The sequence below is a fragment of the Triticum aestivum genome, chromosome 2B, assembly GCF_018294505.1.
Source record: "Triticum aestivum cultivar Chinese Spring chromosome 2B, IWGSC CS RefSeq v2.1, whole genome shotgun sequence".
NCBI lineage: Eukaryota > Viridiplantae > Streptophyta > Magnoliopsida > Poales > Poaceae > Triticum > Triticum aestivum.
The window spans coordinates 158,697,980-158,725,346 of record NC_057798.1 but is presented as its reverse complement, the minus strand read 5'-3'; the positions used below and the strand labels follow the sequence as shown (position 1 = coordinate 158,725,346).

General features: G+C 45.9%; 5 protein-coding genes across 11 annotated transcripts; 2 read left to right on the top strand and 3 right to left on the bottom strand.

Moving 5' to 3' along the window:
- Positions 1-1,083: 1,083 nt before the first annotated feature.
- LOC123044057 (CBL-interacting protein kinase 21) lies at positions 1,084-6,014 on the top strand. Its single transcript, XM_044466682.1, has 13 exons — positions 1,084-1,564; positions 1,640-1,702; positions 3,277-3,348; positions 3,433-3,540; positions 3,631-3,711; positions 3,780-3,833; positions 3,943-4,068; positions 4,159-4,368; positions 4,467-4,568; positions 4,928-5,044; positions 5,176-5,247; positions 5,401-5,475; positions 5,591-6,014. Exons 1-13 carry the CDS (start codon positions 1,394-1,396, stop codon positions 5,693-5,695), a joined length of 1,356 nt encoding a protein of 451 aa, XP_044322617.1. The 5' UTR covers positions 1,084-1,393; the 3' UTR covers positions 5,696-6,014.
- A 184-nt stretch (positions 6,015-6,198) lies between these two features.
- LOC123044056 (pentatricopeptide repeat-containing protein ELI1, chloroplastic) lies at positions 6,199-8,134 on the bottom strand. Its single transcript, XM_044466681.1, has one exon. The coding sequence runs from the start codon at positions 8,083-8,085 to the stop codon at positions 6,253-6,255; it is 1,833 nt and encodes a 610-aa protein (XP_044322616.1). The 5' UTR covers positions 8,086-8,134; the 3' UTR covers positions 6,199-6,252.
- Positions 8,135-8,191: 57 nt separating this feature from the next.
- On the top strand, positions 8,192-10,200 carry LOC123044058 (chaperone protein DnaJ). Its single transcript, XM_044466683.1, has 6 exons — positions 8,192-8,461; positions 8,678-8,770; positions 9,315-9,345; positions 9,459-9,485; positions 9,564-9,684; positions 9,772-10,200. Exons 1-6 carry the CDS (start codon positions 8,396-8,398, stop codon positions 9,824-9,826), a joined length of 393 nt encoding a protein of 130 aa, XP_044322618.1. The 5' UTR covers positions 8,192-8,395; the 3' UTR covers positions 9,827-10,200.
- Positions 10,201-11,184: 984 nt separating this feature from the next.
- On the bottom strand, positions 11,185-14,631 carry LOC123044055 (uncharacterized). Its single transcript, XM_044466680.1, has 3 exons — positions 14,255-14,631; positions 11,725-13,288; positions 11,185-11,632 (listed from the first exon to the last, which is right to left on the bottom strand). The coding sequence occupies exons 1-3, from the start codon at positions 14,484-14,486 to the stop codon at positions 11,446-11,448; spliced, it is 1,983 nt and encodes a 660-aa protein (XP_044322615.1). The 5' UTR covers positions 14,487-14,631; the 3' UTR covers positions 11,185-11,445.
- Positions 14,632-14,864: 233 nt separating this feature from the next.
- LOC123044054 (putative rRNA 2'-O-methyltransferase fibrillarin 3) lies at positions 14,865-26,688 on the bottom strand. Of its 7 annotated transcripts, none has more exons than XR_006419809.1 (6): positions 26,234-26,688; positions 25,828-25,924; positions 25,620-25,702; positions 24,965-25,538; positions 24,541-24,636; positions 14,865-15,132 (listed from the first exon to the last, which is right to left on the bottom strand). XR_006419809.1 is itself a non-coding variant. In XM_044466677.1 (4 exons), the coding sequence occupies exons 1-4, from the start codon at positions 25,726-25,728 to the stop codon at positions 15,091-15,093; spliced, it is 390 nt and encodes a 129-aa protein (XP_044322612.1). In that variant the 5' UTR covers positions 25,729-25,821; the 3' UTR covers positions 14,865-15,090. The 7 variants fall into 7 exon arrangements, 2 of the variants coding, with proteins under 2 accessions (XP_044322612.1, XP_044322613.1); XR_006419808.1 differs by having other exon boundaries at positions 25,620-25,699; XR_006419807.1 differs by having other exon boundaries at positions 24,965-25,522; positions 26,234-26,675.
- Between the last annotated feature and the right edge of the window lie 679 nt (positions 26,689-27,367).

Sequence of the window (27,367 nt, the reverse complement as noted above, 5' to 3'; positions counted from 1 at the left end):
GCCTCGGGATGAATGGATGCGGTGAACGGCAATCGCGCATACGAGTACGTATATGGACAAGAAGCGGTCCCGCCGCTCGTGTATCATACTGCATATACATACACCTCCCGTCGGGATCAAATCATAATCAGTGACCCATCGATGCGGGACAGGGTTGCTTCATTTGGTTAGGCAAATTTTGGTTAAGTTAATTAGCACCCCGGCGCTTCATTGATAGGTAGGGACACACCATGCCGTGTACCTGGAGCTAACAGTCGAGTACTATAGTACGTACTTTGAACCTTTTTTCCTTTTATAAAACTCGAGTACTTTGAACCAGGAGGGAAGTGTGGTAATCAGGGCCGGTGGTTGCGTGCGCGTTGCACGTACTATGATTTACTAGGAGCTTCATTTGCGAGCACACACGTGGATCGGATCTGGCTCTGCAAAGGCTAGATAGAAAGCAACGAAGCACCGTGATATCGGCCCCCCTTGGCAATCATGCCTTTGAATCTAGCGTTGGACTTGGACATCAGCGCGCCTGCTGATTGAGAGCATGTCACCAACGCATGAGCTCTCGCAATTGAAATGGCGGTCGCGACACACATAGCTGTTCCCCCTTTATTTTATTCCTGTTCTGAAGGGGACGCACAAAATGGTTGCATATTCTCCCGCGTGTTTTGGAAAAAGATAAACGGCCGTCGAGAAGCGAAAAGGCGTTCCATTTGGTGGATGATACGATACAGCTTTCTAATAATTTGACAAAGTGTCGATAAACAAAACACCCAAAGACACGATCAACAGTCTTTGCCGTCGAATAAAAGGACCAAACTCCGACTTTTCTCATCCAGCTTCAATTATGCAACAAATTAATACGAGTACGAATGATCTGCGGATCACCATCCGGATAAGACACGCACGCAACACACACTCTTTAGCGTGCGGCCAAGCCTGATTCCCCCTGATTCCTTTGAGACATAAAAAGAAAAGGAAAAAAGAAAAGGAAAAATAAGAACTTGATGAAGTCAAATTGAGGTTGAGTCTGGGTCGGGTCATCAGAAACCATTCCTCCTCCCCCATAAAAACTCTCTCGAGCACCCGAGGCGCCAAGGCCAAGCTCCGATAAAAGCCCGCGCTCTCCCTACCCTCCACCTAACGTTCTCCCAGCCTCCAGTCCACCCCACCACGCACGCGCGTGCGCGCTCTAGCTCGCCCTCGCTCTCGGGTCCTAGCTGCTCCCGCGTCTTCTTGACCTTTCCCCCCGCCGAGAGGTGCCGGCAGGTCGGCGAACCCGCACCCGCGCGCGCTCTAGCTCTCGCTGTCGAGTCCTATCCTTCTTGACCTTTCCGCCCGCCGAGAGGGAGGTGCGGGCAGGCCGGGGAACCCGCGCCCGCGCCGCGCGCGCCGCGCCGGCATGGCGGCGTCGGAGGGAGCAATGCGGATGGGCAAGTACGAGATGGGGCGGACGCTCGGGGAGGGGCACTTCGGCAAGGTGAGGCTGGCGCGGCACGCCGACACCGGCCGCGCCTTCGCCATCAAGATCCTCGACCGCCAGCGCATCCTCGCCATGAAGATCGACGAGCAGGTGCGCGCCCCCCTCGCCATGAAGATTGTTTCCTGGATTCTTTCGTCTTGCTTATTCGTGGTTGTGGTGGCGCAGATAAAGACGGAGATCGCGACGCTGAAGCTGCTCAAGCACCCCAACGTCGTCCGCCTCTACGAGGTAAGAGTTCACAACTCCTCCCCCAATTTTTTCCTTCAGATTGTTCGGTAAATTCGTTGTCTTTTTTCTCCTGGTTTCTTCTTGTTGAAATGTTCTTGGGGAGGGCATGGCCGCCGAAGGCACAATGGATTGGGTACTCGGGTGGTTGGGTGGGAGTAAATGAGCGCCAATCGCGTGATCGGCACATCGATTCGCAGCCACACTGTGCGCCATTGAAGTTGCCGTCTGAACCTCCAGAGCTGCGGCGGGTTCCAATTATTTTATCTCAAACTTATTTTGGCTGCGGAGACGATAGGTAGAAGAAGACTCACCGAGCGACCCAGCAGTCCGCTTTGAATAACCGCCCACATGCGCGGTTAAAAATGGGTTCTTTCCTCTCTCTTTTTTTCTCGACTGCGACATCGGTGTAAAAGAAAGGAACGCTCGAGGTGACTAGCCAGCCAGACAATGAATTTTCTACCCAGCCGGAGCAGGAAAGGGCAAGAGCCCTGTCGATCTCGTGTTACACGCCACCATTTAATTTTCTGCCTTGCACTATTTTCTCAGCATTATTATACCAGGGCGAGCATTATTTTTCTGCCCTGTGTGTATTATACTAGTGCGACCATTGAGATTGGCCAAGATCCAGCGTACTAGTTACGTGCAGCAAAGAAACAAACACTGGCTGTCAACATCTGATGACGTCCATTGGGCATTATGATACTAGTCAAGATCATGCTAACCTGACCGGACGTCCGCGTGCCATCTCAGCCGTGGGATCCGGGGATCCGGCGGCCGCCGTCGGCCCACCGCGGCGAACGACGGCGATCGGATAAGGACGCCCTGTGTTAGCAATAACTTAAGCAACCCGGAAGCCACCAAACGAGTGCCCCCAAAACGGAACACAATCATTGAGGGAGGGGGAGCCGTCTAGTTTATCGTTTACGCGTTTCAGGCAGCTCCTTGGTCCTGCAAGCCATTGCATGGCATCATCACATCACATACTGAAAAATGCAATGCAGAGAGAGAGGATAAGAACCAAAGCAAAGCGGCTACACGATAGGATTGCAATGGAGAGATAAGTGCCAAACGGGCTAGACAACAATAGTAATTTTAAGGATAACTTGGAAAAGGGAGGCTTGTTGGGGGGAAACTAGACCGTTTCTTTTGAGTGTTTGGCTCGCCGACTGCTTGCGTTAGTGGATAAACTCCAACTCCATCCATGTTAGGCTTGCTCCTTGGCTTCCTGCGATCGGAAAGAAAGGTCAGGAAAGCGATGCCTGCACGCCGAAGCAAAGCATTAGAAATTTGGTCCCCTGAAACGTAGAATTGCACCCTACAATCTCTAAATTATAATGCATTAACGATGAAACTGCAATCTAGTGGAGATGCAGTACCAGCCAAGAAAGCTGAGGCCATCATCCTCCGTTGAAAATGTGATTTCCCTGGAATATAAAATTGCACGGAAAAACAGAAATCGTACCAAATTTTATTTTTAAGAGGTTAAGCAATCAGGCATTTCTGTAACGACTATCCACGTCCACTTTATCCTTGGCCAGCCTGGGTGTGTTACAATTTCACCCCTTCTTCTGCAGGTCGCCGCGAGCAAGACCAAGATATACATGGTCCTCGAGTATGTAAACGGAGGAGAGCTATTTGAGAAAATCGTAAGGATTCTTCTCCTTATGCTCTCACTGTGGCTAAGCATGCTTCAGATGCGTCTATGTCTAACACTCCCTAATGCATGACAGGCACTAAAGGGCAAGCTGCCGGAGAAGGAAGGGAGGAAACTGTTCCAGCAGCTAATGGACGCTGTAAGCTATTGCCACGAGAGGGGGGTTTATCATAGGGACCTTAAGGTAAGTAACTACTGAGAGTTTCCACCTTTTGATTCCGAACTATGAATGGATACGTGATTAAGACCTGACATTCTTCCGCACCTTCTGTAGCCCGAGAATGTCCTGGTTGATGCGAAAGGGAACATAAAGGTCTCTGATTTTGGACTAAGTGCCCTTCCACAGCATCAACGGGTATGGTATTTTTCCTTTTGGGTAGCTGAATCATTCCCCTGGTGTCTAAAACAAAGCCCCATTTTCAGAAAGATGGATTACTGCATACCACATGTGGCAGCCCTAACTACATAGCCCCTGAGGTAAGGACTAGGCATTATTTCCTCTGGCTCTGAACCTAATACTGGTTCATGATTCTTCTGTTTACTCCATAAGAAGGATGGAATTTCTGATAGTGGTGTATGTGTGTAGGTCCTTCTCAACAAAGGTTATGATGGCTCCATGTCAGATGTATGGTCCTGTGGTGTTATCCTCTATGTGATGCTTACAGGGAATCTTCCGTTCGATGACGAAAATATGGTTGTCCTTTATCAGAAGGTATGAAGCAAAGAATCGAGGCCCACGCTAGCAAAATGTGCTCTTTTTTTTTTGCTGCGGCCATATCTCACAGTGTTATATTATTCTCAGATTCTGAAAGGGGATTATCGTATTCCTAAATGGCTTTCGCCAGGAGCCCAAGATATACTGCGAAAACTCCTGGATCCGAACCCCATTACCCGCCTTGGCATGGACGGACTAAGGGAGCACGATTGGTTCAATCAAAGTTATACTCCAGCAGTGCCTTTTGATGATGATGACGATAATTACGTTGGTGATGACAACTCCCACATGACCAAGGTAGCCTATGTGATGTGCACTGATATTTGCTGTATAATCACATGGTTTTAAATTTTAACTGAGTGACAAAGACTGAACTTCATCTGGTTTTTTTGAAGCACAATGGCATTCCAGACAACCCCGCAATCAACCAGATGAATGCTTTTCAACTCATCGGAATGTCCTCGTGCCTTGATTTATCTGGGTTTTTTGAGAAAGAAGTGAGTCCAATATTTGTTTCTTCATCTCATTTGTTAGTGTATGCTCATGCATTTTACTTCCTCAAAATTACTACCAAAGGGTCTATCTAAGCTAGATACAATCCAAACCCATACATCTAACAGGATCTAACTTGGAAGGGCCACACCTGAGATAATAAGTACAGCAAACAACAAACATGTTACGCAATGTAAGAAAATAATAGCAGACAGGAACCAGTGACTGACAACGCCACTGATTGTTGTCCTAATTATGTACATGTCCTCACTGCACATCTGCTATGCCAATATTATGGGGTTATAAATGCCCTTCATTGTAGTAGTGACCCTCCACTAAACTCAGATGTGTGACTTCGTTGCAGGATGTCTCAGAAAGAAAAACCAGATTTGCATCAAACTATCCCCCTACTTATCTATTTGAGAAGATAGAGAGCAATGTCATAAATATGGGCTTCCAAGTACAGAAGAACAATGGCAAGGTTAGAGACCTCAGATGTGTCTATGGGCTAATAACTGCATGATGTTAAAACTCAATTGTTTCAATGGATTGTGTACAAACTTTGTTTTCTTCAGTCAGTGATGTTGACAGCTATATTATCATGTTCTACAGCTAAAAGTGATCCAAGAGCGCAAGGGACCAACAAATCCAAGAGGGCATGGATCATTATTAATTTCTGCTGAGGTACTTTTATCATATTGAATATGTCACAGTTAAAAATACAGATTAATGCAAAAAAGAAGAAGTAACTATCCAATACAGCTTCCATTTCATGGTGCATTGTGTTCCTGTTAGACAGCATTGCTGCACCTTAACATAGTTGCGCTGTGATTCCAGGTGTTTGAGATCAATGAATCTCTTTATGTTGTTGAGCTAAAAAGGTCATGTGGAGACTGCTCCCTATACAGACAGGTAGAGTTACTTCCCTTGCTGAGTCCGTATTAAATAATTTGTTTATTTCTTGATCATTTCGGTCACAGCATAACATCCAAATCACAATTTATAACCTATGACATTCTTGCTGCAGCTGTGTGCAACGCTCTCAGACGACTTGGGAATATGCAAAAGCCAGCAACTTCTGAAGAACGACTCCATAAGACAAGAGCTTTATCGATTTAATAGTAGCTTTTGATAAAACGGCCCCCTACCTTTTTCTAGCAAAAGAGCCTACTAGGTAAAAGGATCCTCCCTTTTAAACAAGAGGACCCACCAGGCCACCACTAGGTACCATGTATGACACATTTTTGTAAAACCAAGTTGTAGATATACAAGTTACACCATTCAAATACCAAATATTGACCAGCCGAGGAAAAAAAGATTTCTCTTGGATGGTTCATGATAGTTTTATTTTTATTACTTTGGGCAGATTTGCTACTGATTATGTATGAAATGTTATGTAAACAGTTGAAGTGTGCATATAAGAATTACCTGTTCTTTGTTTCCCCTCTTAAGTTTGATGTATACTGGAAGGCACATCTTCTGTCCAAATCCTTCAGCTTCTAAATGACTTCCATGACTTTCGGAAGAATATAATATATGATACTGTAGAAGATTGTTCTTCTAGTGCAGTTCTTTCAGATGCATGCTCAAGTATAAGAATATCTAGCAACCTTAAACTTCAGAATGCTAGCAGGGTACGGACAAACAATTGCTACACCAAAACTTTTTCTGGTACAGAAGGTTCTAAGTTTACCAATAATCCTTACATGAGCACTGCCCTTCACTAAAATGGTGGAAACGATTCCGGTCTCTAACAATCAACTTGCGACCATATACCAAGGATATAAGCTTAATCGCTGAATGGCAGTCTTCACAAGCTCTGAGGTTCTTTGTTATTCGAAGAGTTGACCCTGGAGGGGTGGTCAGCAGCCCAAAAGCAATGGCCAGCTTCTCGCTATGTTCAGCCAGTGCCCGCTTCTTAGACTGCTCATCAATATCTTGCAATACCAAGCTTGTCATTGGCCTATATCCTGCTTGTGTTAACCGGCCAATCATCTTTTCCAACATTTTGTAGATCTCCTCAATCCTCGGATGCGATCTATCACCGGAAACAAACTCGTGAACTGTGTTCTCCCATTCGATCGAACTTCTTCCCGGAACCCTCTGAATGTTCTCCCTCTTGATCGTCTTTCTCATTTCTGCAACACCTTCCCATGAGTTTGCTTGTGCATATATGTTTGACAGCAACACATAGTGTCCATCTGCAAGAGGATCCAATACTTTCAATTTGGCCATAGCTTCCTCTGCAATCTCCACATTCTTATGGATGCGACAGGCGCCAAGAAGTGTTCTCCAAATAATCGCATCAGGCTCAAAAGGCATGCTCCTGATAAGCTGCATTGCCTCCTCAACATGGCCTGCACGACCCAAAAGATCGACCATGCATCCGTAGTGCTCGACCCTTGGCACCACACCGTGAACGTCAGTCATTGAGCTGAAATACTTCTTGCCATCACTCACTAGACCAACATGAGTGCACGCCATAAGAACTCCAACGAAGGTGATCTCATTTGGTTGCAGTCCTTGTGATATCATCTCTGAGAACAAACTTAGAGCATCATGGCCAAGTCCGTGATTGGCCAGTCCGATGATCATTGAACTCCAAGTAAGCACATCCATCACAGGCATAGCGCGGAACACCTTCAGAGAATTCTCAATGTCGCCGCACTTGGCATACATGTCAACCAGAGCAGTACCCAGCTTCATGTCTACCTCAACCCTGTGGCTCTCGACAAACTGGTGTACCTCTGCGCCAATGGTCAGCGCCCCCATGTCGCTGCATGCCGAGAGCACGCTCACCATGGTGATGCAGTCTGGAGCGACACATGCCGCTCGCATCACCTTCCACAGCTCCAGCGCCTCCTTGGACCGACGGCCCTTGGCGTACGCGGAGATCATCGAGCTCCACGAGAAGGCGTCCCTGTCGCTCGTCGCGTCGAATATCTCCCTCGCCATGCCGACGTCCCCTCTCACGGCGTACCCGTGGATCATCGTGTTCCAGGACACCAGGTCCCTGTCCCGCATTCCGTCGAACACCCTCCTCGCCTCCGCGACCTCGCCGCGCGCGACGTAGGCCGCGAGCATGACGTTGCAGAGGAACACGTCACGGCGGGGCGCCTCGTCGAACGCGGCGCGCGCGAGCTCCGCGCGGCCCGACTTGGCGTACATCTCGACGAGCGCGGTGCGCACGAAGAGGTCGGCGGCGGCGAAGCCGGACCTGACCGCGCGCGCGTGGAGCGAGGCGCCGAGCGGCCGGGTCGCGGCGGACGAGGCGAGCGCGGCGGAGGCGGCGCAGGCCTGGAGGGCGAGGGAGAGGGAGAAGGAGTTGGCGAGGAGGCGGGGCGCGCGCGGGAGGAGGCCGCGGAGGACGAGCAGGGCCTGCAGCGGGAGCGAGGAGCGGAGGTAGGCGCGCATGACGGTGCTGACGACGAACGGGTCCGCGTCCGCCGACTTGACGAGCCGCGCGTGCGCCGCCAGGTGCTCCGGCCGCGGCGCGGCCGCGCCGCCCCCTCGCGCGCGCATCGCCGAGAGCTTGCTTGAAGCGTTCGAGTTCGGCGGGTGCACGAGCAGCACGCTGTGACGGCTCGGTGAGCTCGTCTCGGCCGTGCGATCGGCGGATCCTGGATCTGGCGGCCAGGAAGCTGCCAGCGAGGCCTGCCGCGCGTCGCAAATACGTGGAGCGGCCGTGGCTGCTCCTGCTTCGTTCGAGCGCTGCGCCTACCCCCTACCGCGATCAACCTGACCGGCCAGCCGCCCCGCCGTCGTCGCCGCTGCCGCCGATCAGTGTTTGTCCGGCGCGATCGCACGAGGAAGCAAGGGGGAGAGATCAGAGATGAGGAGCAGCGAGGCCATGGAGCTCCTGGGCTTCGCTCCCTACTCCCGGCCGTCCCCTTCCGAGGTATCCATCTCCCCAATTCCGCCCCCCTTCCTCCCTGTCTTTGCTCCCCCTGCGAATATCCAACCGGCGGTCATCTCAGGATGATAGTCTAGCTTTATCTGGCTAGATCTTGCTCCGACGAGCTAATCTGTTAGCTATTTCTGCTGGATTTTGGTGAAACGTGGGTGCCAATCTCCGAAATTTGAGTTTACATATGCTCTGAATCTTCTGTTCCAGGTGAAGGCTGCGTATAGAAGAATGGTCATGGAGTCCCATCCCGATCGTGTACCGACACATCAGAAGCCTCAAGCAGAGTCAAAATTCAAGCAGGTCAGGTACAAAACAGTCATGGTGAAGAACTTCAGGCATCATGATGTTTGTTATTTGCGTGTTCCTTGTTCATGGTGTTATTCAGGCATGAAAGTCAATTAGACGAGTATTTAGCTTGATCATGCTAATTTTTGAAGCAACCTTTATACCATGCTAATTGCTCATTCATAATTGAATCGCTGATGTCAAAATGAGCATAGATGTGATCTTAATGTACTTGCTGAGCTTTAGAATGCTTGTATAGCTTTTGGAGTCACCATGCTAATTGCTCTTCCACAAGTAAATCGTTGATATCAAAATGAGCATAGGTTTGATCTTAATGTAGTTCCTGAGCTTTACGTGAACTGTTCAGCTTATGGACATATATTTGGCATTCCCGGGCATCCAAGAGATTTAGTGAAATTTGAATGTGCTAACACTTTTTCCAGTTGAGTGAATGTTAAATTTGAATGTGGTTTTCCGTACGAGGATCGCAATCAATTTCCTGAATTTGATTTCTTTCTGACAATTGTAATCAAAGCTTAATCGTGTTTGTGTTTTGCAGATAGTAGAAGCATATTCTTGTTTGAAGGATGGTATGTTCCCTGTTCACTTTGATAACCAGCCTTTGTTTTTCCTTTATCATTTCGCACCTGAGTTGCAATTGGTTTGACTGATGGGATTATGGTATGCTCATTGCGGTTTGCAGGTCGAAGATTTGGGAACAGAATGGAAGGTAAATTTGGTTTCAGAATGCAGATTTGTTGTTTCCTCCATCTTTGTAGCTGATGAGATGATCATGCGTGAAATGCAGTACATGTAATGAGGTCTGGTGTTCCAACGGGATACAGAAGATCAAACAAGATATTGATTAAAGCCCCCTTTCTGCTCATAATTTGTGCCGCAGTTTCCTTTGGTTCCTACAGCGCTTCGAGGTAACCATACTTACACTTTTTTTTCAAGAGAAAACATCAAGATCTACAATCATTGCTGATTGAGAAATCCATTTTGGTTTCATGAAGGGCATACCAGCGGCAAAAGGATGTGTGTTCCTCTCAGAACCCTTTTCTTCCATGATGGAAATCCATTGTACTGTCCATATCCATATATATAAGCTACTCCCTCCGATCCATACACATATGGATCGGAGGGAGTAAAGAGAAGATCTGCATGTTGCAATTTGAGATGCAAAACAATCTCTGCACTGAATAAAGGCACCCTTGTGATTTCAAAGAAAAGAACATGCTTTGTAGATGTTCAATTTAGCTCTAGGGAGCATATGCTCCTGCGCGCCAAAAATACATTTACAAATGTGAAAATATACAAGACAATTCAGACATTTAAATGTTCATTTTCAAATGTAATTTGCAAATTTTTATGGTGAAAGCCCAAGCATTGCAACCTGTACAAAAACTAATAATTGAGTGCCAATTTTTGGCATTTCTAGAGCACTGTATTTTTGTCTTTTTTGCCTGACGAAACACAACTGTTCCTTTTTGTGTGAAAAAACACTAATGTTGAACATACACAAAATAGTTTTTTTTTTCAATTTGTTTCCTATTTGTTAGTTTTTGTTCACCCCAGGAGCATATGCTTCTGGGAGCCGAAACGCAACTCCCGTTTGTTTGCGTGTTCGTATATTGTGAGTTCGGAGATCCATTCAGACCATAGTTCCTACTTATAATTTCTTCATTCATGGACAGCCCTTACTACATGCTGAAAATCAGTTTAGTAGAGGGCAGAGCAATCTACACATGGGTACAAATCGTCGAAAAGTTTGTCATGTTGAAACCATTTTGGTATCTTTTTACATGCACGATGAACATAAAAGTTGGCCTAGTGTCAGCTACCCACAGCTCGTTATAAAAGGCGTGAACAAGGTGTCAATCATCACACGCAATGCAATTCACAACATCAACATGATACCCAGCATCACTAGCAAAAGCAAGAACTTAAGATAATTTACATTGACCACAGAATGTAATTGTCATCATGGTTATTACAAGACACCCCCAATGTACGGGATGACTCCCAACCTTTCCTCAGCAGGGAAAGGCAACAAAAGGATGCCATGGAGTTAACTATGCTTAAGGCATTTCAAATGACAAGTTTGGCAAGCACCGGGCCAGTATCTACACACAGCATGACAGGTTTGGCAAGGCAAACTATGCTGAAGGCATATTTCAAATGCAATCTTCAGGCTATTGCCATGTGCCAGGAGCCATAGCAATGGTAGCTTTTGATTAACAATCCATGCATTTTAAGACTTACAAGTGAGCTTCTATGCTGGTGCTTCGTTGAACACCTTGAATAGCAACAGCTTCAGGAGCCAACACGGCAGGCTAGCTCGAAATCAACTCCTTATGCCCACTTGGGGAAGAACAGATCATAACCTCTAAAATCAGGCATTGTTGCACTACCTGAACAAAAGATCATGAACCTTCTGTATCCCTCCGTGTCTTCGAATTGCAAAAACCAACTAACTGACAGAAGTACCATTCTACAATAGTGAAACCAGAGCTCATACACCAAGTTTAAACTACCCGCGACATCATTCTGAAACGGAAATACTGGCAAAATGTAGACTGGGCCACCATATTAGTTCTAACCTCACCAGACCACAGCCTTTCAAGAGTTTGTACCAACTACCAGAACTCAAATTGTCCATCCAATGTGAGAAGAGAAATGTAGCCAGGCTAGGATTTTCCACTAGCATCTGGAGCAGTATCAGCCACTATCACGTTCCATGAGAGAGGCTGCCAGCCTGAAGAGTGAGGAACAAACCACTTCATTTTATCGGTTGCGATATACAAAACCTGAAGAACTTCGCCAAGGGAAAGACGTTTCAAGCATGTTTTCTTCAACAGAGTTGCAGCGTGATACCTAGAAACAAATAAAAATTAAAATGCTTTTAACCACAAAGTCAAGAAAAATACAGAAATAATCAACACATATTACTGGGTGTGGGATCTCACCTTGATTGAGAGTTCTTTATCGCAGAACATCCAGGGGCAGTAGATATGTACCTATGAACAGTATCTAGAGTCTCTTTTGAGTGCCTAGCATTGTTATCCATTATATTCACGCATTTCCAGAGATTTTCATCTTTTCCCAGAAAGAATGACACAAGTCCTAACTTTTTCGTTACGATAGCTTGATGCTGAATAGCAACTTCAAGAGCCTTCTTAACATCAAATTGTGGTAGATTAGCACCTCCATAACGTACGCAATCTGATATATGCTGTTCGGTTGGTGCAAGCTTCTCAGTCTTCAGTACTTCCAAAGCACTTAAGATATTTCTTATAAGAATTTGAGAGTCAGAAGATGGCTGCGGACATCCAGTGTTTGCACCCCATTGTCCAGCATTCTGCATGTTGCTGGATATATTAGGTGGAGTTGGATGTCTGTAACTATAATTATTGTAAGGAGGCTGAACAGCACCAGAATAGTTTGGATGGTAGCTAACGTTTGAACCTTGGTTGTCATGAGCCCCTATGGGGTATCCAGAAATATTCAGCCGACTCATATCAGGATAATTAACTGGCGGGACATGATAGGGGGGAGGAGGAGCACTTGGCCAGGACTGCAGTGGTGCAGTGGGAACACCAGTATGCCCAGCTTGTGGAGCTTGTGGTGGACATGAACTACTTCTATGTAAATTTGATGTGTGAAAATTACCAGGTCCATTGTGAGGACGAGGAGTCACTGGATTATGTGGTTTTGGCGGCTGAGAGGATTGGTTATGGTGTTTTGGATGATTATGGCCACTACCATGGCCAGAATCAGGAGCACCATTTTTCGGTGCAGATTCAGTTGACACACCAGACTTCTTACTACCAAAATAGTCATGAGGAACACTCTTTTGATGGGAATTAGTGGGTTTTGCAGGCTTTTTAGGCAGGAAAAGGGGTGGGTTTTTAGGTATACTTGTCTGGTTCGCCTTTGCCCTACTCTGGGGTTCAGGACTTGATGAAGAACTTGATGATGGTGTAGAAGGCTGACTTGGTTGGCTAGCAGTGCTTCCTTTGGAATTATCAGCGACTCCATCAACTGAGTTTTCCTTTTTGCCTGCTGGTTTAGATGCATTATCTGTCTGATTTTTCCGAGGTTGCTTCACTTTGGGTTGCTTATCTACCTTACCATTACCACCATTTTGATAATCATGCTGAGAAGGATTCTGCACTTGAGGGTTAGTATCTCGAGCCGCGGCTGAAGAATTTGGAACAGTGTTCCTTGACGTATCCAAATTATCCTTATTGCCACTTGATGCGCTGCTTATGTATGGTGACACTGCTAATGGTGGTTCTCCAGCCACAAGGCTTCTCCAGAGCCAAACACTCTTTGCCGCAGCAGTAAGCGTTTGAGACACATTTGGAGGTTGTGCTAAAAGAATATTGTACCGCCTCATCTTAAGCTTATGAAGGGCATTAGAGAAATCCCGATCACCAGAGATTAGCAAATAATTCGCTGGCGGAGGGTTGTCAATAGCCCAGAACAGCATGTCAACCAAGATCTTCTTATCACTTGCATCTTTAATGCCTGCAATGGTCGGAAAACAATGAAAAGAAATAAGGATCTGAGAGATGAGAATGGTAACTAATCATCACAACTCACTCATTCAATGAAGAACCCAGCTTTCTCTCACTACTTCTTAGTATAAGAGTAAACAGTCTCAATGCTAGTAATAAACCTTTATGGCCTTAATTATTTGGATGTCAAGATAAATCCCAAGATAAACTAAAATCTAGTTTCCGAGTCACATAAAAGCCGAATCCACTTTTCAGCTATACACTAGTCACTTTGAAATGTATTCCATTGAGCGAAAACCAATGCTGGTCTCTGATTTTCTAATGCCCTATCTAAGTAATTTGCCAATGCTGGTCTCGGATTTTCTAATGCCCAATCTAAGTAATTTACTAATATACCAAGGGCAGGTTATTACAAAAGTTTAGCCTGCACACACATAACAACGAAATATACATTGTTCCGAGCAATAACCAGTTGCATATATTCTCTAATAAAATCGGAAATTCAGGATGGAGTTTTCTAGCAAGTATCCCATGAGACAGATATGGATTTTGAGGCGTGGACTATCATAACTCCAGAAAAAGCCTGCAATAGAAGATTCGCCATTGATGCCCACAATAGCACAGCAAGAATTCAAGGTCGACAGAATAAGACAGACATGTCTCTCCTTTTTCTAGACCACTGCACCTTGGGTAGAAACAAGTTAGTTTATACTAATAGAAGAAATCGAAAGAAAGAACACACGACTACAAGAACTTCCCGTATCATATCCCGATCCAAACCCTATGATTCCACTATCGTCCTGAAGTATTTGCGACAGATCCATCGAGTATACCAACCATCGAAGCGGCGCAACCCACATGCATTGGCGAGAGGTGAACGGACCACCACGGCAAGAGCGATTGAATAAGAAGAGCAGAGCGGGGTGGTTGGGGATTTGGGAGAAAGAGGGGCGAGGGGACGGAGGGGGGACCGTACCGGCGGGGACGTGGTGGAGGGAGACGCCGGTGCTGGAGAGGGCGTGCTGGACGTTGTGGGCGATGCCGCTGGTGTCGCCGTAGGCGGAGACGGAGATGGGGCCGACGTAGCCGGCGGTGGCGAGGGCGGAGCTCATGTTCTGGACGATGAGGTGGGGGTCGCAGTTGCGGGGGACGGCGCAATTCTCGATGTCCCACCACACCGCCGTCTTGGCCGCCGCGTACTCCCCCATCGCCGCCCCCGACAACCCCCTGCTAACCCCTGCGCCTCGCCGTCGGAGACCGGAGAGGTGGTGTTTGGGGACTTGGGGTGGGTAGTGGAGGGTGTTTTTTATGGTTTGCGACGGCGGCGGCGTCGAGGTGGACTCGGAAACTGCCGTCCCACTTGGCACCGAGATTTTAGGCAAGGATCGGTACCCAGATTTATATCGGATTTAAACTAATGATAACGTCCGTGCATTGCGAAGGAACAATAAATTTAGACATACTCCTTCCCTAATACTTCCTCTGTTCCTTTATAGTACTAGCAAAAGGGCCCGTGCGTTCAACGGGTTAAACAAATCCTCGCTCGTCCTAGTCTATGATTCCACTTCTCTTGCTTGCCACCATTGTCGATGATGGTCATGTTATCCACCTATTCACGACGAATGTGATCAACCCCGAGGTGATGAGTTTGGTCATATTACACGACTGTATAGCTTCACATCAATGCCCAGAGGGGCCAAACACGGAACATAGTTTTCTGAGGGGGCAAAAGAATTTTCTGATTGTTTATTAACCCCCTCCTTAAAAAAATCTTCACATATTGCTAGTGCATTACACTGTAGCACACCGCTTTTACGATCGCCTCCCAAGTCCCCAAGCTGTAATTCCTCGGACCTGTAATGATAGTAGGTGCCATTTTTGTATCAATCTTTTATTTTAAAGAAAAACATAATAAAAACTTTTAAAAGAGTAGACCTTAAAATAAAATTAGAGAGAAAATGGTCGGAGCTAAAAATCACTACAGAACCAATGGGAATATACTAAACTGCATTCGACATACTACCACAGAATATTTCATCATTATGCATAAACTTCGGGATAATAAATTTGTCAAAATGGAAAGGGGACCAGGAAACAAAGTGTAAAAATCATCCCAGCTTTTGGTAACAAAATGAGTGGCACATATTATTACTGAAATTTCTGTGCAGATCAAAAAGAGCTATCCGCTTTAGTACCAACTTCTACTTTGCACCATTTTTCAGTGTGTAATGTAATGTAATCATGTGTTCTGAGGAATAATTTCAAAATTAGAAATAGTTAGCACGGACCCGAAATCGTCATAATAGGTACATCTGATCGTGATTTGTGTTCCAGCTAAACAAAACCAGCCCTTAGCTAGAAAATCTAGAAACACGAACCAGCGTTTGACAGTCAGACTCAAACAAAACATTCATTATACCCCATTCTGCTACTGCCTGTGTTGCCGATGTGCATTCATTTCGTTAACTGAAGAGCAATGAGTATGACAGGGCTGTAGGGTTTCGTAGTAATTTCAAAAAATTTCCTACGCGCACACAGGATCATGTGATGCATAGCAATGAGAGGAGACTGTTGTCTACGTACCCAACGCAGACCGACTGCGGAAGCGATGACAAGACGTAGAGGAAGTAGTCGTACGTCTTCACGATCCAACCGATCAAGCACCGAAACTACGGCACCTCCGAGTTCGAGCACACGTTCAGCTCGATGACGATCCCCGGACTCCGATCCAGCAAAGTGTCGGGGAAGAGTTTCGTCAGCACGACGGCGTGGTGACGATCTTGATGAACTACAGCAGCAGGGCTTCGCCTAAACTCCGCTACGGTATTATCGAGGAATATGGTGGTAGGGGGCACCGCACACGGCTAAGGAATCGATCACGTGGATCAACTTGTGTCAACTTGTGTGTCTTTGGGTGCCTCTACCTCAGTATATAAAGGAGCCAAGGGGGGAGAGGGGCGCCGGCCAAGGAGGAGGGCGCAGGAGGAGTCCTACTCCTACCGGGAGTAGGACTCCCCCCCCAATCCTATTCCAACTAGGATTCCCAAGGGGGAAAGAGGGAGAGGGGTGGCCGGCCACCTCTCCTAGTCCTAATAGGACTAGGGGAAGGGGGGAGGCGCGCAGCCCCCTTGGGCTGCCCCTTTCTCCTTTCCACTAAGGCCCATGATGGCCCATATGGCTCCCGGGGGGTTCCGGTAACCTCCCGGTAACCCGGTAAAATCCCGATTTCACCCGGAACACTTCCGATGTCCAAACATAGACTTCCAATATATCAATCTTTATGTCTCGACCATTTCGAGACTCCTCGTCATGTCCGTGATCACATCCGGGACTCCGAACAACCTTCGGTACATCAAAATGCATAAACTCATAATATAACTGTCATCGTAACCTTAAGCGTGCGGACCCTATGGGTTCGAGAACAATGTAGACATGACCGAGACACGTCTCTGGTCAATAACCAATAGCGGGACCTGGATGCCCATATTGGCTCCTACATATTCTACGAAGATCTTTATCGGTCAGACCGCATAACAACATACGTTGTTCCCTTTGTCATCGGTATGTTACTTGCCCGAGATTCGATCGTCGGTATCCAATACCTAGTTCAATCTCGTTACCGGCAAGTCTCTTTACTCGTTCCGTAATACATCATCTCACAACTAACATATTAGTTGTAATGCTTGCAAGGCTTATGTGATGTGTATTGCCGAGAGGGCCCAGAGATACCTCTCCGACAATCGGAGTGACAAATCCTAATCTCGAAATACGCCAACCCAACATCGACCATTGGAGACACCTGTAGTACTCCTTTATAATCACCCAGTTACGTTGTGACGTTTGGTAGTACCCAAAGTGTTCCTCCGGTAAACAGGAGTTGCATAATCTCATAGTCATAGGAACATGTATAAGTCATGAAGAAAGCAATAGCAACATACTAAACGATCGGGTGCTAAGCTAATGGAATGGGTCATGTCAATCAGATCATTCTACTAATGATGTGACCTCGTTAATCAAATAACAACTCATTGTTCATGGTTAGGAAACATAACCATCTTTGATTAACGAGCTAGTCAAGTAGAGGCATACTAGTGACACTCTGTTTGTCTATGTATTCACACATGTATTATGTTTCCGGTAAATACAATTCTAGCATGAATAATAAACATTTATCATGATTATAAGGAAATAAATAATAACTTTATTATTGCCTCTAGGGCATATTTCCTTCAGTCTCCCACTTGCACTAGAGTCAATAATCTAGATTACACTGTAATGAATCTAACACCCATGGAGCTTTGGTGCTGATCATGTTTTGCTCGTGGAAGAGGCTTAGTCAACGGGTCTGCAACATTCAGATCCGTATGTATCTTGCAAATCTCTATGTCTCCCACCTGGACTAGATCCCGGATGGAGTTGAAGCGTCTCTTGATGTGTTTGGTCCTTTTGTGAAATCTGGATTCCTTTGCCAAGGCAATTGCACCAGTATTGTCACAAAAGATTTTCATTGGACCCGATGCACTAGGTATGACACCTAGATCGGATATGAACTCCTTCATCCAGACTCCTTCATTTGCTGCTTCCGAAGTAGCTATGTATTCCGCTTCACATGTAGATCCCGCTACGACGCTTTGTTTAGAACTGCACCAACTGACAGCTCCACCGTTTAATGTAAACACGTATCCGGTTTGCGATTTAGAATCGTCCGGATCAGTGTCAAAGCTTGCATCAACGTAACCTTTTACGATGAGCTCTTTGTCACTTCCATATACGAGAAACATATCCTTAGTCCTTTTCAGGTATTTCAGGATGTTCTTGACCGCTGTCCAGTGATCCATTCCTGGATTACTTTGGTACCTCCCTGCTAAACTTATAGCAAGGCACACATCAGGTCTGGTACACAGCATTGCATACATGATAGAGCCTATGGCTGATGCATAGGGAACATCTTTCATATTCTCTCTATCTTCTGCAGTGGTCGGGCATTGAGTCTTACTCAATTTCACACCTTGTAACACAGGCAAGAACCCTTTCTTCGCTTGATCCATTTTGAACTTCTTCAAAATTTTGTCAAGGTATGTGCTTTGTGAAAGTCCAATTAAGCGTCTTGATCTATCTCTATAGATCTTAATGCCTAATATGTAAGCAGCTTCACCGAGGTCTTTCATTGAAAAACTTTTATTCAAGTATCCCTTTATGCTATCCAGAAATTCTATATCATTTCCAATCAGTAATATGTCATCCACATATAATATCAGAAATGCTACAGAGCTCCCACTCACTTTCTTGTAAATACAGGCTTCTCCGAAAGTCTGTATAAAACCAAATGCTTTGATCACACTATCAAAACGTTTATTCCAACTCCGAGAGGCTTGCACCAGTCCATAAATGGATCGCTGGAGCTTGCACACTTTGTTAGCTCCCTTTGGATCGACAAAACCTTCTGGTTGCATCATATACAACTCTTCTTCCAGAAATCCATTCAGGAATGCAGTTTTGACATCCATTTGCCAAATTTCATAATCATAAAATGCGGCAATTGCTAACATGATTCGGACGGACTTAAGCATCGCTACGGGTGAGAAGGTCTCATCGTAGTCAATTCCTTGAACTTGCCGAAAACCTTTTGCGACAAGTCGAGCTTTGTAGACAGTAACATTACCATCAGCGTCAGTCTTCTTCTTAAAAATCCATTTATTCTCAATTGCTTGCCGATCATCGGGCAAGTTAACCAAAGTCCATACTTTGTTCTCATACATGGATCCCATCTCAGATTTCATGGCTTCAAGCCACTTTACGGAATCTGGGCTCACCATCGCTTCTTCATAGTTCGTAGGTTCATCATGATCTAGTAGCATGACCTCCAGAACAGGATTACCGTACCACTCTGGTGCGGATCTTACTCTGGTTGATCTACGCGGTTCAGTAGTATCTTGATCTGAAGTTTCATGATCATTATCATTGGCTTCCTCACTAACTGGTGTAGGTGTCACTGAAACAGTTTTCTGTGATGAACTACTTTCCAGTAAGGTAGCAGGTACAGTTACCTCGTCAAGTTCTACTTTCCTCCCACTCACTTCTTTCGAGAGAAACTCCTTCTCTAGAAATGATCCATTCTTAGCAACGAATGTTTTGCCTTCGGATCTGTGATAGAAGGTGTACCCAACAGTTTCCTTTGGGTATCCTATGAAGACACATTTCTCCGATTTGGGTTCGAGCTTATCAGGTTGAAGCTTTTTCACATAAGCATCGCAGCCCCAAACTTTAAGAAACGACAACTTTGGTTTCTTGCCAAACCACAGTTCATAAGGCGTCGTCTCAACGGATTTTGATGGTGCCCTATTTAACGTGAATGCGGCCGTCTCTAAAGCATATCCCCAAAATGATAGCGGTAAATCAGTAAGAGACATCATAGATCGCACCATATCTAGTAAAGTACGATTACGACGTTCGGACACACCATTACGCTGTGGTGTTCCGGGTGGCGTGAGTTGCGAAACTATTCCACAGTTTTTCAAATGTACACCAAACTCGTAACTCAAATATTCTCCTCCACGATCAGATCGTAGAAACTTTATTTTCTTGTTACGATGATTTTCAACTTCACTCTGAAATTCTTTGAACTTTTCAAATGTTTCAGACTTATGTTTCATTAAGTAAATATACCCATATCTGCTTAAATCATCTGTGAAGGTGAGAAAATAACGATACCCGCCACGAGCCTCAATATTCATCGGGCCACATACATCGGTATGTATGATTTCCAACAAATCTGTTGCTCTCTCCATAGTACCGGAGAACGGTGTTTTAGTCATCTTGCCCATGAGGCACGGTTCGCAAGTACCAAGTGATTCATAATCAAGTGGTTCCAAAAGTCCATCGGTATGGAGTTTCTTCATGCGCTTTATACCGATATGACCTAAACGACAGTGCCACAAATAAGTTGCACTTTCATTATCAACTCTGCATCTTTTGGCTTCAACATTATGAATATGTGTATTACTACTATCGAGATTCAATAAAAATAGACCACTCTTCAAGGGTGCATGACCATAAAAGATATTACTCATATAAATAGAACAACCATTATTCTCTGATTTAAATGAATAACCGTCTCGCATTAAACAAGATCCAGATATAATGTTCATGCTCAACGCTGGCACCAAATAACAATTACTTAGGTCTAATATTAATCCCGAAGGTAGATGTAGAGGTAGCGTGCCGACTGTGATCACATCGACTTTGGAACCGTTTCCCACGCGCATCGTCACCTCGTCCTTTGCCAGTGCCCGCTTATTCTGTAGTCCCTGTTTCGAGTTGCAAATATTAGCAACAGAACCAGTATCAAATACCCAGGTGCTACTGCGAGCTCTAGTAAGGTACACATCAATAACATGTATATCACATATACCTTTGTTCACCTTGCCATCCTTCTTATCCGCCAAATACTTGGGGCAGTTCCGCTTCCAGTGACCAGTCTGCTTGCAGTAGAAGCACTCAGTTTCAGGCTTAGGTCCAGACTTGGGTTTCTTCTCTTGAGCAGCAACTTGCTTGCCGTTCTTCTTGAAGTTCCCCTTTTTCTTCCCTTTGCCCTTTTTCTTGAAACTAGTGGTCTTGTTAACCATCAACACTTGATGCTCCTTCTTGATTTCTACCTCCGTAGCTTTCAGCATTGCGAAGAGCTCGGGAATAGTCTTGTTCATCCCTTGCATATTATAGTTCATTACGAAGCTCTTGTAGCTTGGTGGCAGTGATTGGAGAATTCTGTCGATGACGCAATCATCCGGAAGATTAACTCCCAATTGAATCAAGTGATTATTATACCCAGACATTTTGAGTATATGCTCACTGACAGAACTGTTCTCCTCCATCTTGCAGCTATAGAACTTATTGGAGACTTCATATCTCTCAATCCGGGCATTTGCTTGAAATATTAACTTCAACTCCTGGAACATCTCATATGCTCCATGACGTTCAAAACGTCGTTGAAGTCCCGATTCTAAGCCGTAAAGCATGGCACACTGAACTATCGAGTAGTCATCAGCTTTGCTCTGCCAGACGTTCATAACATCTGGCGTTGCTCCAGCAGCCGGCCTGGCACCCAGCGGTGCTTCCAGGACGTAATTCTTTTGTGCAGCAATGAGGATAATCCTCAAGTTACGGACCCAGTCCGTGTAATTGCTACCATCATCTTTCAACTTTGCTTTCTCAAGGAACGCATTAAAATTCAACGGAACAACAGCACGAGCCATCTATCTACAATCAATATAAACAAGCAAGATACTATCAGGTACTAAGTTCATGATAATATTTAAGTTCAATTAATCATATTATTTAAGAACTCCCACTTAGATAGACATCCCTCTAATCCTCTAAGTGATTACGTGATCCAAATCAACTAAACCATAACCGATCATCACGTGAGATGGAGTAGTTTTCAATGGTGAACATCGTTATGTTGATCATATCTACTATATGATTCACGCTCGACCTTTCGGTCTCCGTGTTCCGAGGCCATATCTGCATATGCTAGGCTCGTCAAGTTTAACCTGAGTATTCTGCGTGTGCAAAAACTGGCTTGCACCCATTGTAGATGGACGTAGAGCTTATCACACCCGATCATCACGTGGTGTCTGGGCACGACGAACTTTGGCAACGGTGCATACTCAGGGAGAACACTTCTTGATAATTTAATGAGAGATCATCTTATAATGCTACCGTCAATCAAAGCAAGATAAGATGCATAAAAAGATAAACATCACATGCAATCAATATAAGTGATATGATATGGCCATCATCATCTCGTGCTTGTGATCTCCATCTCCGAAGCACCGTCATGATCACCATCGTCACCGGCGCGACACCTTGATCTCCATCGTAGCATCGTTGTCGTCTCGCCAATCTTATGCTTTCACGACTATCACTACCGTTTAGTAATAAAGTTAAGCATTACATCGCGATTGCATTGCATACAATAAAGCGACAACCATATGGCTCCTGCCAGTTGCCGATAACTTGGTTACAAAACATGATCATCTCATACAATAAAATTCAGCATCATGCCTTGACCATATCACATCACAACATGCCCTGCAAAAACAAGTTAGACGTCCTCTACTTTGTTGTTGCATGTTTTACGTGGCTGCTACGGGCTTAAGTAAGAACCAATCTCACCTACGCATCAAAACCACAACGATAGTTTGTCAAATAGACTCCGTTTTAACCTTCGCAAGGACCGGGCGTAGCCATACTTGGTTCAACTAAAGTTGGAGAGACAGTCGCCCGCAAGCCATCTCTGTGCAAAGCACGTCGAGGGAACCGGTCTCGCGTAAGCGTACGCGTAAGGTTGGTCTGGGTCATCTCGTCCAACAATACCGCCGAACCAAAATATGACATGCTGGTAGGCAGTATGACTTGTATCGTCCACAACTCACTTGTGTTCTACTCGTGCATATAACATCAACATCAATAACCTGGCTCTGATACCACTGTAGGGTTTCGTAGTAATTTCAAAAATTTTCCTACGCGCACACAGGATCATGTGATGCATAGCAATGAGAGGAGAGTGTTGTCTACGTACCCAACGCAGACCGACTGCGGAAGTGATGACACGACGTAGAGGAAGTAGTCGTACGTCTTCACGATCCAACCGATCAAGCACCGAAACTACGGCACCTCCGAGTTCGAGCACACGTTCAGCTCGATGACGATCCCCGGACTCCGATCCAGCAAAGTGTCGGGGAAGAGTTTCGTCAGCACGACGGCGTGGTGACGATCTTGATGAACTACAGCAGCAGGGCTTCGCCTAAACTCCGCTACAGTATTATCGAGGAATATGGTGGCAGGGGGCACCGCACACGGCTAAGGAATCGATCACGTGGATCAACTTGTGTCAACTTGTGTGTCTTTGGGTGCCTCTACCTCAGTATATAAAGGAGCCAAGGGGGGAGAGGGGCGCCGGCCAAGGAGGAGGGCGCAGGAGGAGTCCTACTCCTACCGGGAGTAGGACTCCCCCCCAATCCTATTCCAACTAGGATTCCCAAGGGGGAAAGAGGGAGAGGGGTGGCCGGCCACCTCTCCTAGTCTTAATAGGACTAGGGGAAGGGGGGAGGAGCGCAGCCCCCTTGGGCTGCCCCTTTCTCCTTTCCACTAAGGCCCATGATGGCCCATATGGCTCCCGGGGGGTTCCGGTAACCTCCCGGTAACCCGGTAAAATCCCGATTTCACCCGGAACACTTCCGATGTCCAAACATAGACTTCCAATATATCAATCTTTATGTCTCGACCATTTCGAGACTCCTCGTCATGTCCGTGATCACATCCGGGACTCCGAACAACCTTAGGTACATCAAAATGCATAAACTCATAATATAACTGTCATCGTAACCTTAAGCGTGCGGACCCTACGGGTTCGAGAACAATGTAGACATGACTGAGACACGTCTCTGGTCAATAACCAATAGCGGGACCTGGATGCCCATATTGGCTCCTACATATTCTACGAAGATCTTTATCGGTCAGACCGCATAACAACATACGTTGTTCCCTTTGTCATCGGTATGTTACTTGCCCGAGATTCGATCATCGGTATCCAATACCTAGTTCAATCTCGTTACCGGCAAGTCTCTTTACTCGTTCCGTAATACATCATCTCACAACTAACATATTAGTTGTAATGCTTGCAAGGCTTATGTGATGTGTATTACCGAGAGGGCCCAGAGATACCTCTCCGACAATCGGAGTGACAAATCCTAATCTCGAAATACGCCAACCCAACATCGACCATTGGAGACACCTGTAGTACTCCTTTATAATCACCCAGTTACGTTGTGACGTTTGGTAGTACCCAAAGTGTTCCTCCGGTAAACAGGAGTTGCATAATCTCATAGTCATAGGAACATGTATAAGTCATGAAGAAAGCAATAGCAACATACTAAACGATCGGGTGCTAAGCTAATGGAATGGGTCATGTCAATCAGATCATTCTACTAATGATGTGACCTCGTTAATCAAATAACAACTCATTGTTCATGGTTAGGAAACATAACCATCTTTGATTAACGAGCTAGTCAAGTAGAGGCATACTAGTGACACTCTGTTTGTCTATGTATTCACACATGTATTATGTTTCCGGTAAATACAATTCTAGCATGAATAATAAACATTTATCATGATTACAAGGAAATAAATAATAACTTTATTATTGCCTCTAGGGCATATTTCCTTCAAGGGCGCCGGAAGGAATCATCAAAAAAGACTTACAATCCAGATGTTGTCCACACCACAGAGTACAACAGCAGCCAACTTGGATCTGAAGGGGTTCCACACCCAGTACTCAACCTTGGATCCGTCCTCGTTCTGTACAATAACAAAACAATAATAAACATCAGTCTACTGCATCTGTAGAACAGTAATGAACATCATTTCAGAACAGCACCAATAAGTGTATCTCTCAGCCAGTAATTGCATCGTTTACATATAGGCATAAAAAAAGTGCATCTTTCAAACAACAATGAACATCATTCACAAGCTCTAGAAGCAGAACAGAGCATAAAAATCCATCAGCAGAATCTGAAGCCAGTGAATATATCTAAAAACTACTGACATAAGCGTATCATTTGCTCTTGTAGGAACTAAAAATAGTCGAATCTAAGCTGATAACCCTGCTGAATCAAAGCTGGTTTACCATGTGCTATCGAATTTCAATTCTGTAGCAGTGGAATTCTGGACAGTGTTTCAGGAATCTGTACAATAATGTCAAAGGGAAGGTAATTTAAGATGGCATCCAATTAGTTCAGTAGTGCTTAAAAAATCTAATTAGTTTAGGAAGACAACAAAACTTTAATAATAAGTACATGTATAGTTCAACATTAAAAGATGAGCAAGTGGAAAGAAACTGACACTAAGAATGGAATATTAACAGGAACAAAACTCCGACTGAACTTGTTCAATTTTTTTTACAGTTCCATGAATGCAGAACCAGGGCACATTGTTCAAACAGTTTTGGTTAAAACATTTTTTCAGACAGTCAATAATTTCAGCTTGTAAATCCCCAAAATTTCTCGAAAAAAAACCATAATAAATAAACATGAACATGCTCTTATTTGTTGTTCCAACATCAAGAAATAAAGATTGGGCGCGTATTGGCTGCATCTCTGTCGGGCATCGTGGCCTCGTATTGGATATCTTTGCTTCTATATTTTCAATCTGCTGGGTGTCCAAGCGCATACAGGATGTCATTACTCTGTGTATTTGAGCATCTAAAAAAATAAGTCAATGGTGCATCATGTTAAAGGAGAAGAACAATTATACTATCGAAGAACATCAGCACATAATTCAACCTGATCTCAACTCCACATGTCCTGGACACCAAATCCATTTTAAGTACACATAATTAAAAGCTGCTAATAGTTCTGTAGTTCTGCTAAAAAGCAAGTTGGAAACTATCATTAGCAAAATATTTGAGCACCTACTCAATGTTTATATTCAAAACTGAAGTATCCAGCTTGTTAGACAAAAAATATGCAAGCAACATGATGAACAACTCACCATAACTTAATTTTTGTAGATATATTGGACTGTACAACATGTTCACTTCTGAAAACAAATTACACCAGCCTGAATGCCTGATACACCAAAGAAAAGCCTGAAAAAAAATGAAGTTCAACTCCTCATAAGCATAACATCAAACATGGTGTGGGCGTAATATCAAGAACAGAGGCACACATTAATTTGGGAAGAATGCAATTGTCAATCCATGAGAGGGTGAGAGACAAAGAGAAAGAGATAGATCCTGAACGAGAGGAGCAGCAACATCAGCCCGTGACCACCAGGACAGGGAGAGAGATGAGAGGTAGAGCGGAGCTCCTTGTCTACTGTAACTGCAAGTGCTACTTATTACACGGCAGCAGTAGAATCTTGCATCCTCTGTATAAACAAAAAGCAAATCTTATACCTTGAGGAGTTGGGGTGGTGGAGGCTTGAGCGTGGTGTGCTGCCGGACTGAAGGAGCCGCCGAGGTGGGGAGCGGACCAGCCAGATTGGATGAAATGACTGCCGGAGGCAGAGCAAGGTGGCGTTGAGCTCAACCAGCGAGGGGATGGGCGCATCGAGCAGCAGATGGGGGCGTCGAGCAGGGCGTTGACCTTAACCGCCGTCGTCCTAGTACGGTACTCCACAACGGAAGGGCGCCACCGTGTCAGCCCGCATCGCTCGTCGTCGACCAGGGAAGGGCGTCCAGCAGAGGTGGCCGTCCTGCTTCCCCAACGACCAGGAGAGGAAGGAGGCTAGGGGAGGTGCGCCATCCAGCGATTCGGCGTGCCTTGCTCTGCCTCTCTCTCCGTCCAGCGTCAGCCACGCCGCCGCCGCTGGTTGCCCCGTCCTCGACCAGATCTGGACCCCACTCCCCTCACCCGAATCGAAGCGCCCAGCCTCCTGCGCTGTACAAATGCGCCACCACACGCCGGAGGACACTGCGCCCGGCCTACCTTGCCCTCGACGCCGGTGTTGACCGCTCCTCTGCCTCGCTCGCCTACACCGCTGCCGCAACCGCAGACGACCTGCTGCTACTCGTTGCGGAAGAACAGAGGCCGCAGCAGAACTCGGCGCATGGGCGACGGGGCGACGCCGGAAGCAGAAGAACGCCGCGACGACGAGGGCGGCGCTGGCGTGATGCAGACGAAGCAGACGCGAAGGCCGACAGCAAGGGCACGCCTCCGGGTGATGGAGGCCGAGAACAGGCGCTGGCGGCCGGGGGCAGGGGACTTGACGCCGCCGGCGTACCATCCTCCATGAACGCCCACGGCGTCCGCCTTCTCCTCCGCCTCGGCTGTAGCCGTGCAGCAAGCCCATGGCGTCCGCCTTCTCCTCCGCCTCGTCTGTAGCCGCACCCATGGCGTCCGCCTTCTCCTCCGCCGCGGCTAGCCGTCCGACGAAGGCGCCGCCCTCACCTGCTCGTGCTCCGCCATCGCTGCCGTCGCTGGAAAGGGAGGAGTTTTGGATAAGATGAATCAGGGACCGCGGACTGAATATCAAACAAACGTAGGGTCGTTTTTGTAAAACCGAAGCGTTTTTCCAGATTCACTAAAGA

Bases quoted from the DNA above. Each gene is read 5' to 3' on its own strand.
- LOC123044057 (XM_044466682.1), top strand. From the start codon at position 1,394: ATGGCGGCGTCGGAGGGAGCAATGCGGATGGGCAAGTACGAGATGGGG. The intron at 4,369-4,466 runs GTAGCCTATGTG...GTTTTTTTGAAG, and splicing joins ACAACTCCCACATGACCAAG to CACAATGGCATTCCAGACAA. The intron at 5,045-5,175 runs GTTAGAGACCTC...CATGTTCTACAG, and splicing joins TACAGAAGAACAATGGCAAG to CTAAAAGTGATCCAAGAGCG.
- LOC123044056 (XM_044466681.1), bottom strand. From the start codon at position 8,085: ATGCGCGCGCGAGGGGGCGGCGCGGCCGCGCCGCGGCCGGAGCACCTG.
- LOC123044058 (XM_044466683.1), top strand. From the start codon at position 8,396: ATGAGGAGCAGCGAGGCCATGGAGCTCCTGGGCTTCGCTCCCTACTCC. The intron at 8,771-9,314 runs GTCAGGTACAAA...TGTGTTTTGCAG, and splicing joins CAGAGTCAAAATTCAAGCAG to ATAGTAGAAGCATATTCTTG. The intron at 9,486-9,563 runs GTAAATTTGGTT...CGTGAAATGCAG, and splicing joins ATTTGGGAACAGAATGGAAG to TACATGTAATGAGGTCTGGT.
- LOC123044055 (XM_044466680.1), bottom strand. From the start codon at position 14,486: ATGGGGGAGTACGCGGCGGCCAAGACGGCGGTGTGGTGGGACATCGAG. The intron at 13,289-14,254 runs GTACGGTCCCCC...CGACCATTGCAG, and splicing joins CCTCCACCACGTCCCCGCCG to GCATTAAAGATGCAAGTGAT. The intron at 11,633-11,724 runs GTGAGATCCCAC...ATTTGTTTCTAG, and splicing joins ATAAAGAACTCTCAATCAAG to GTATCACGCTGCAACTCTGT.
- LOC123044054 (XM_044466677.1), bottom strand. From the start codon at position 25,728: ATGATAGTTTCCAACTTGCTTTTTAGCAGAACTACAGAACTATTAGCA. The intron at 24,637-25,395 runs GTTGGAACAACA...GTTATTGTACAG, and splicing joins CCCAATCTTTATTTCTTGAT to AACGAGGACGGATCCAAGGT. The intron at 15,133-24,540 runs GTAAGTCTTTTT...CTATCATTACAG, and splicing joins GTGTGGACAACATCTGGATT to GTCCGAGGAATTACAGCTTG.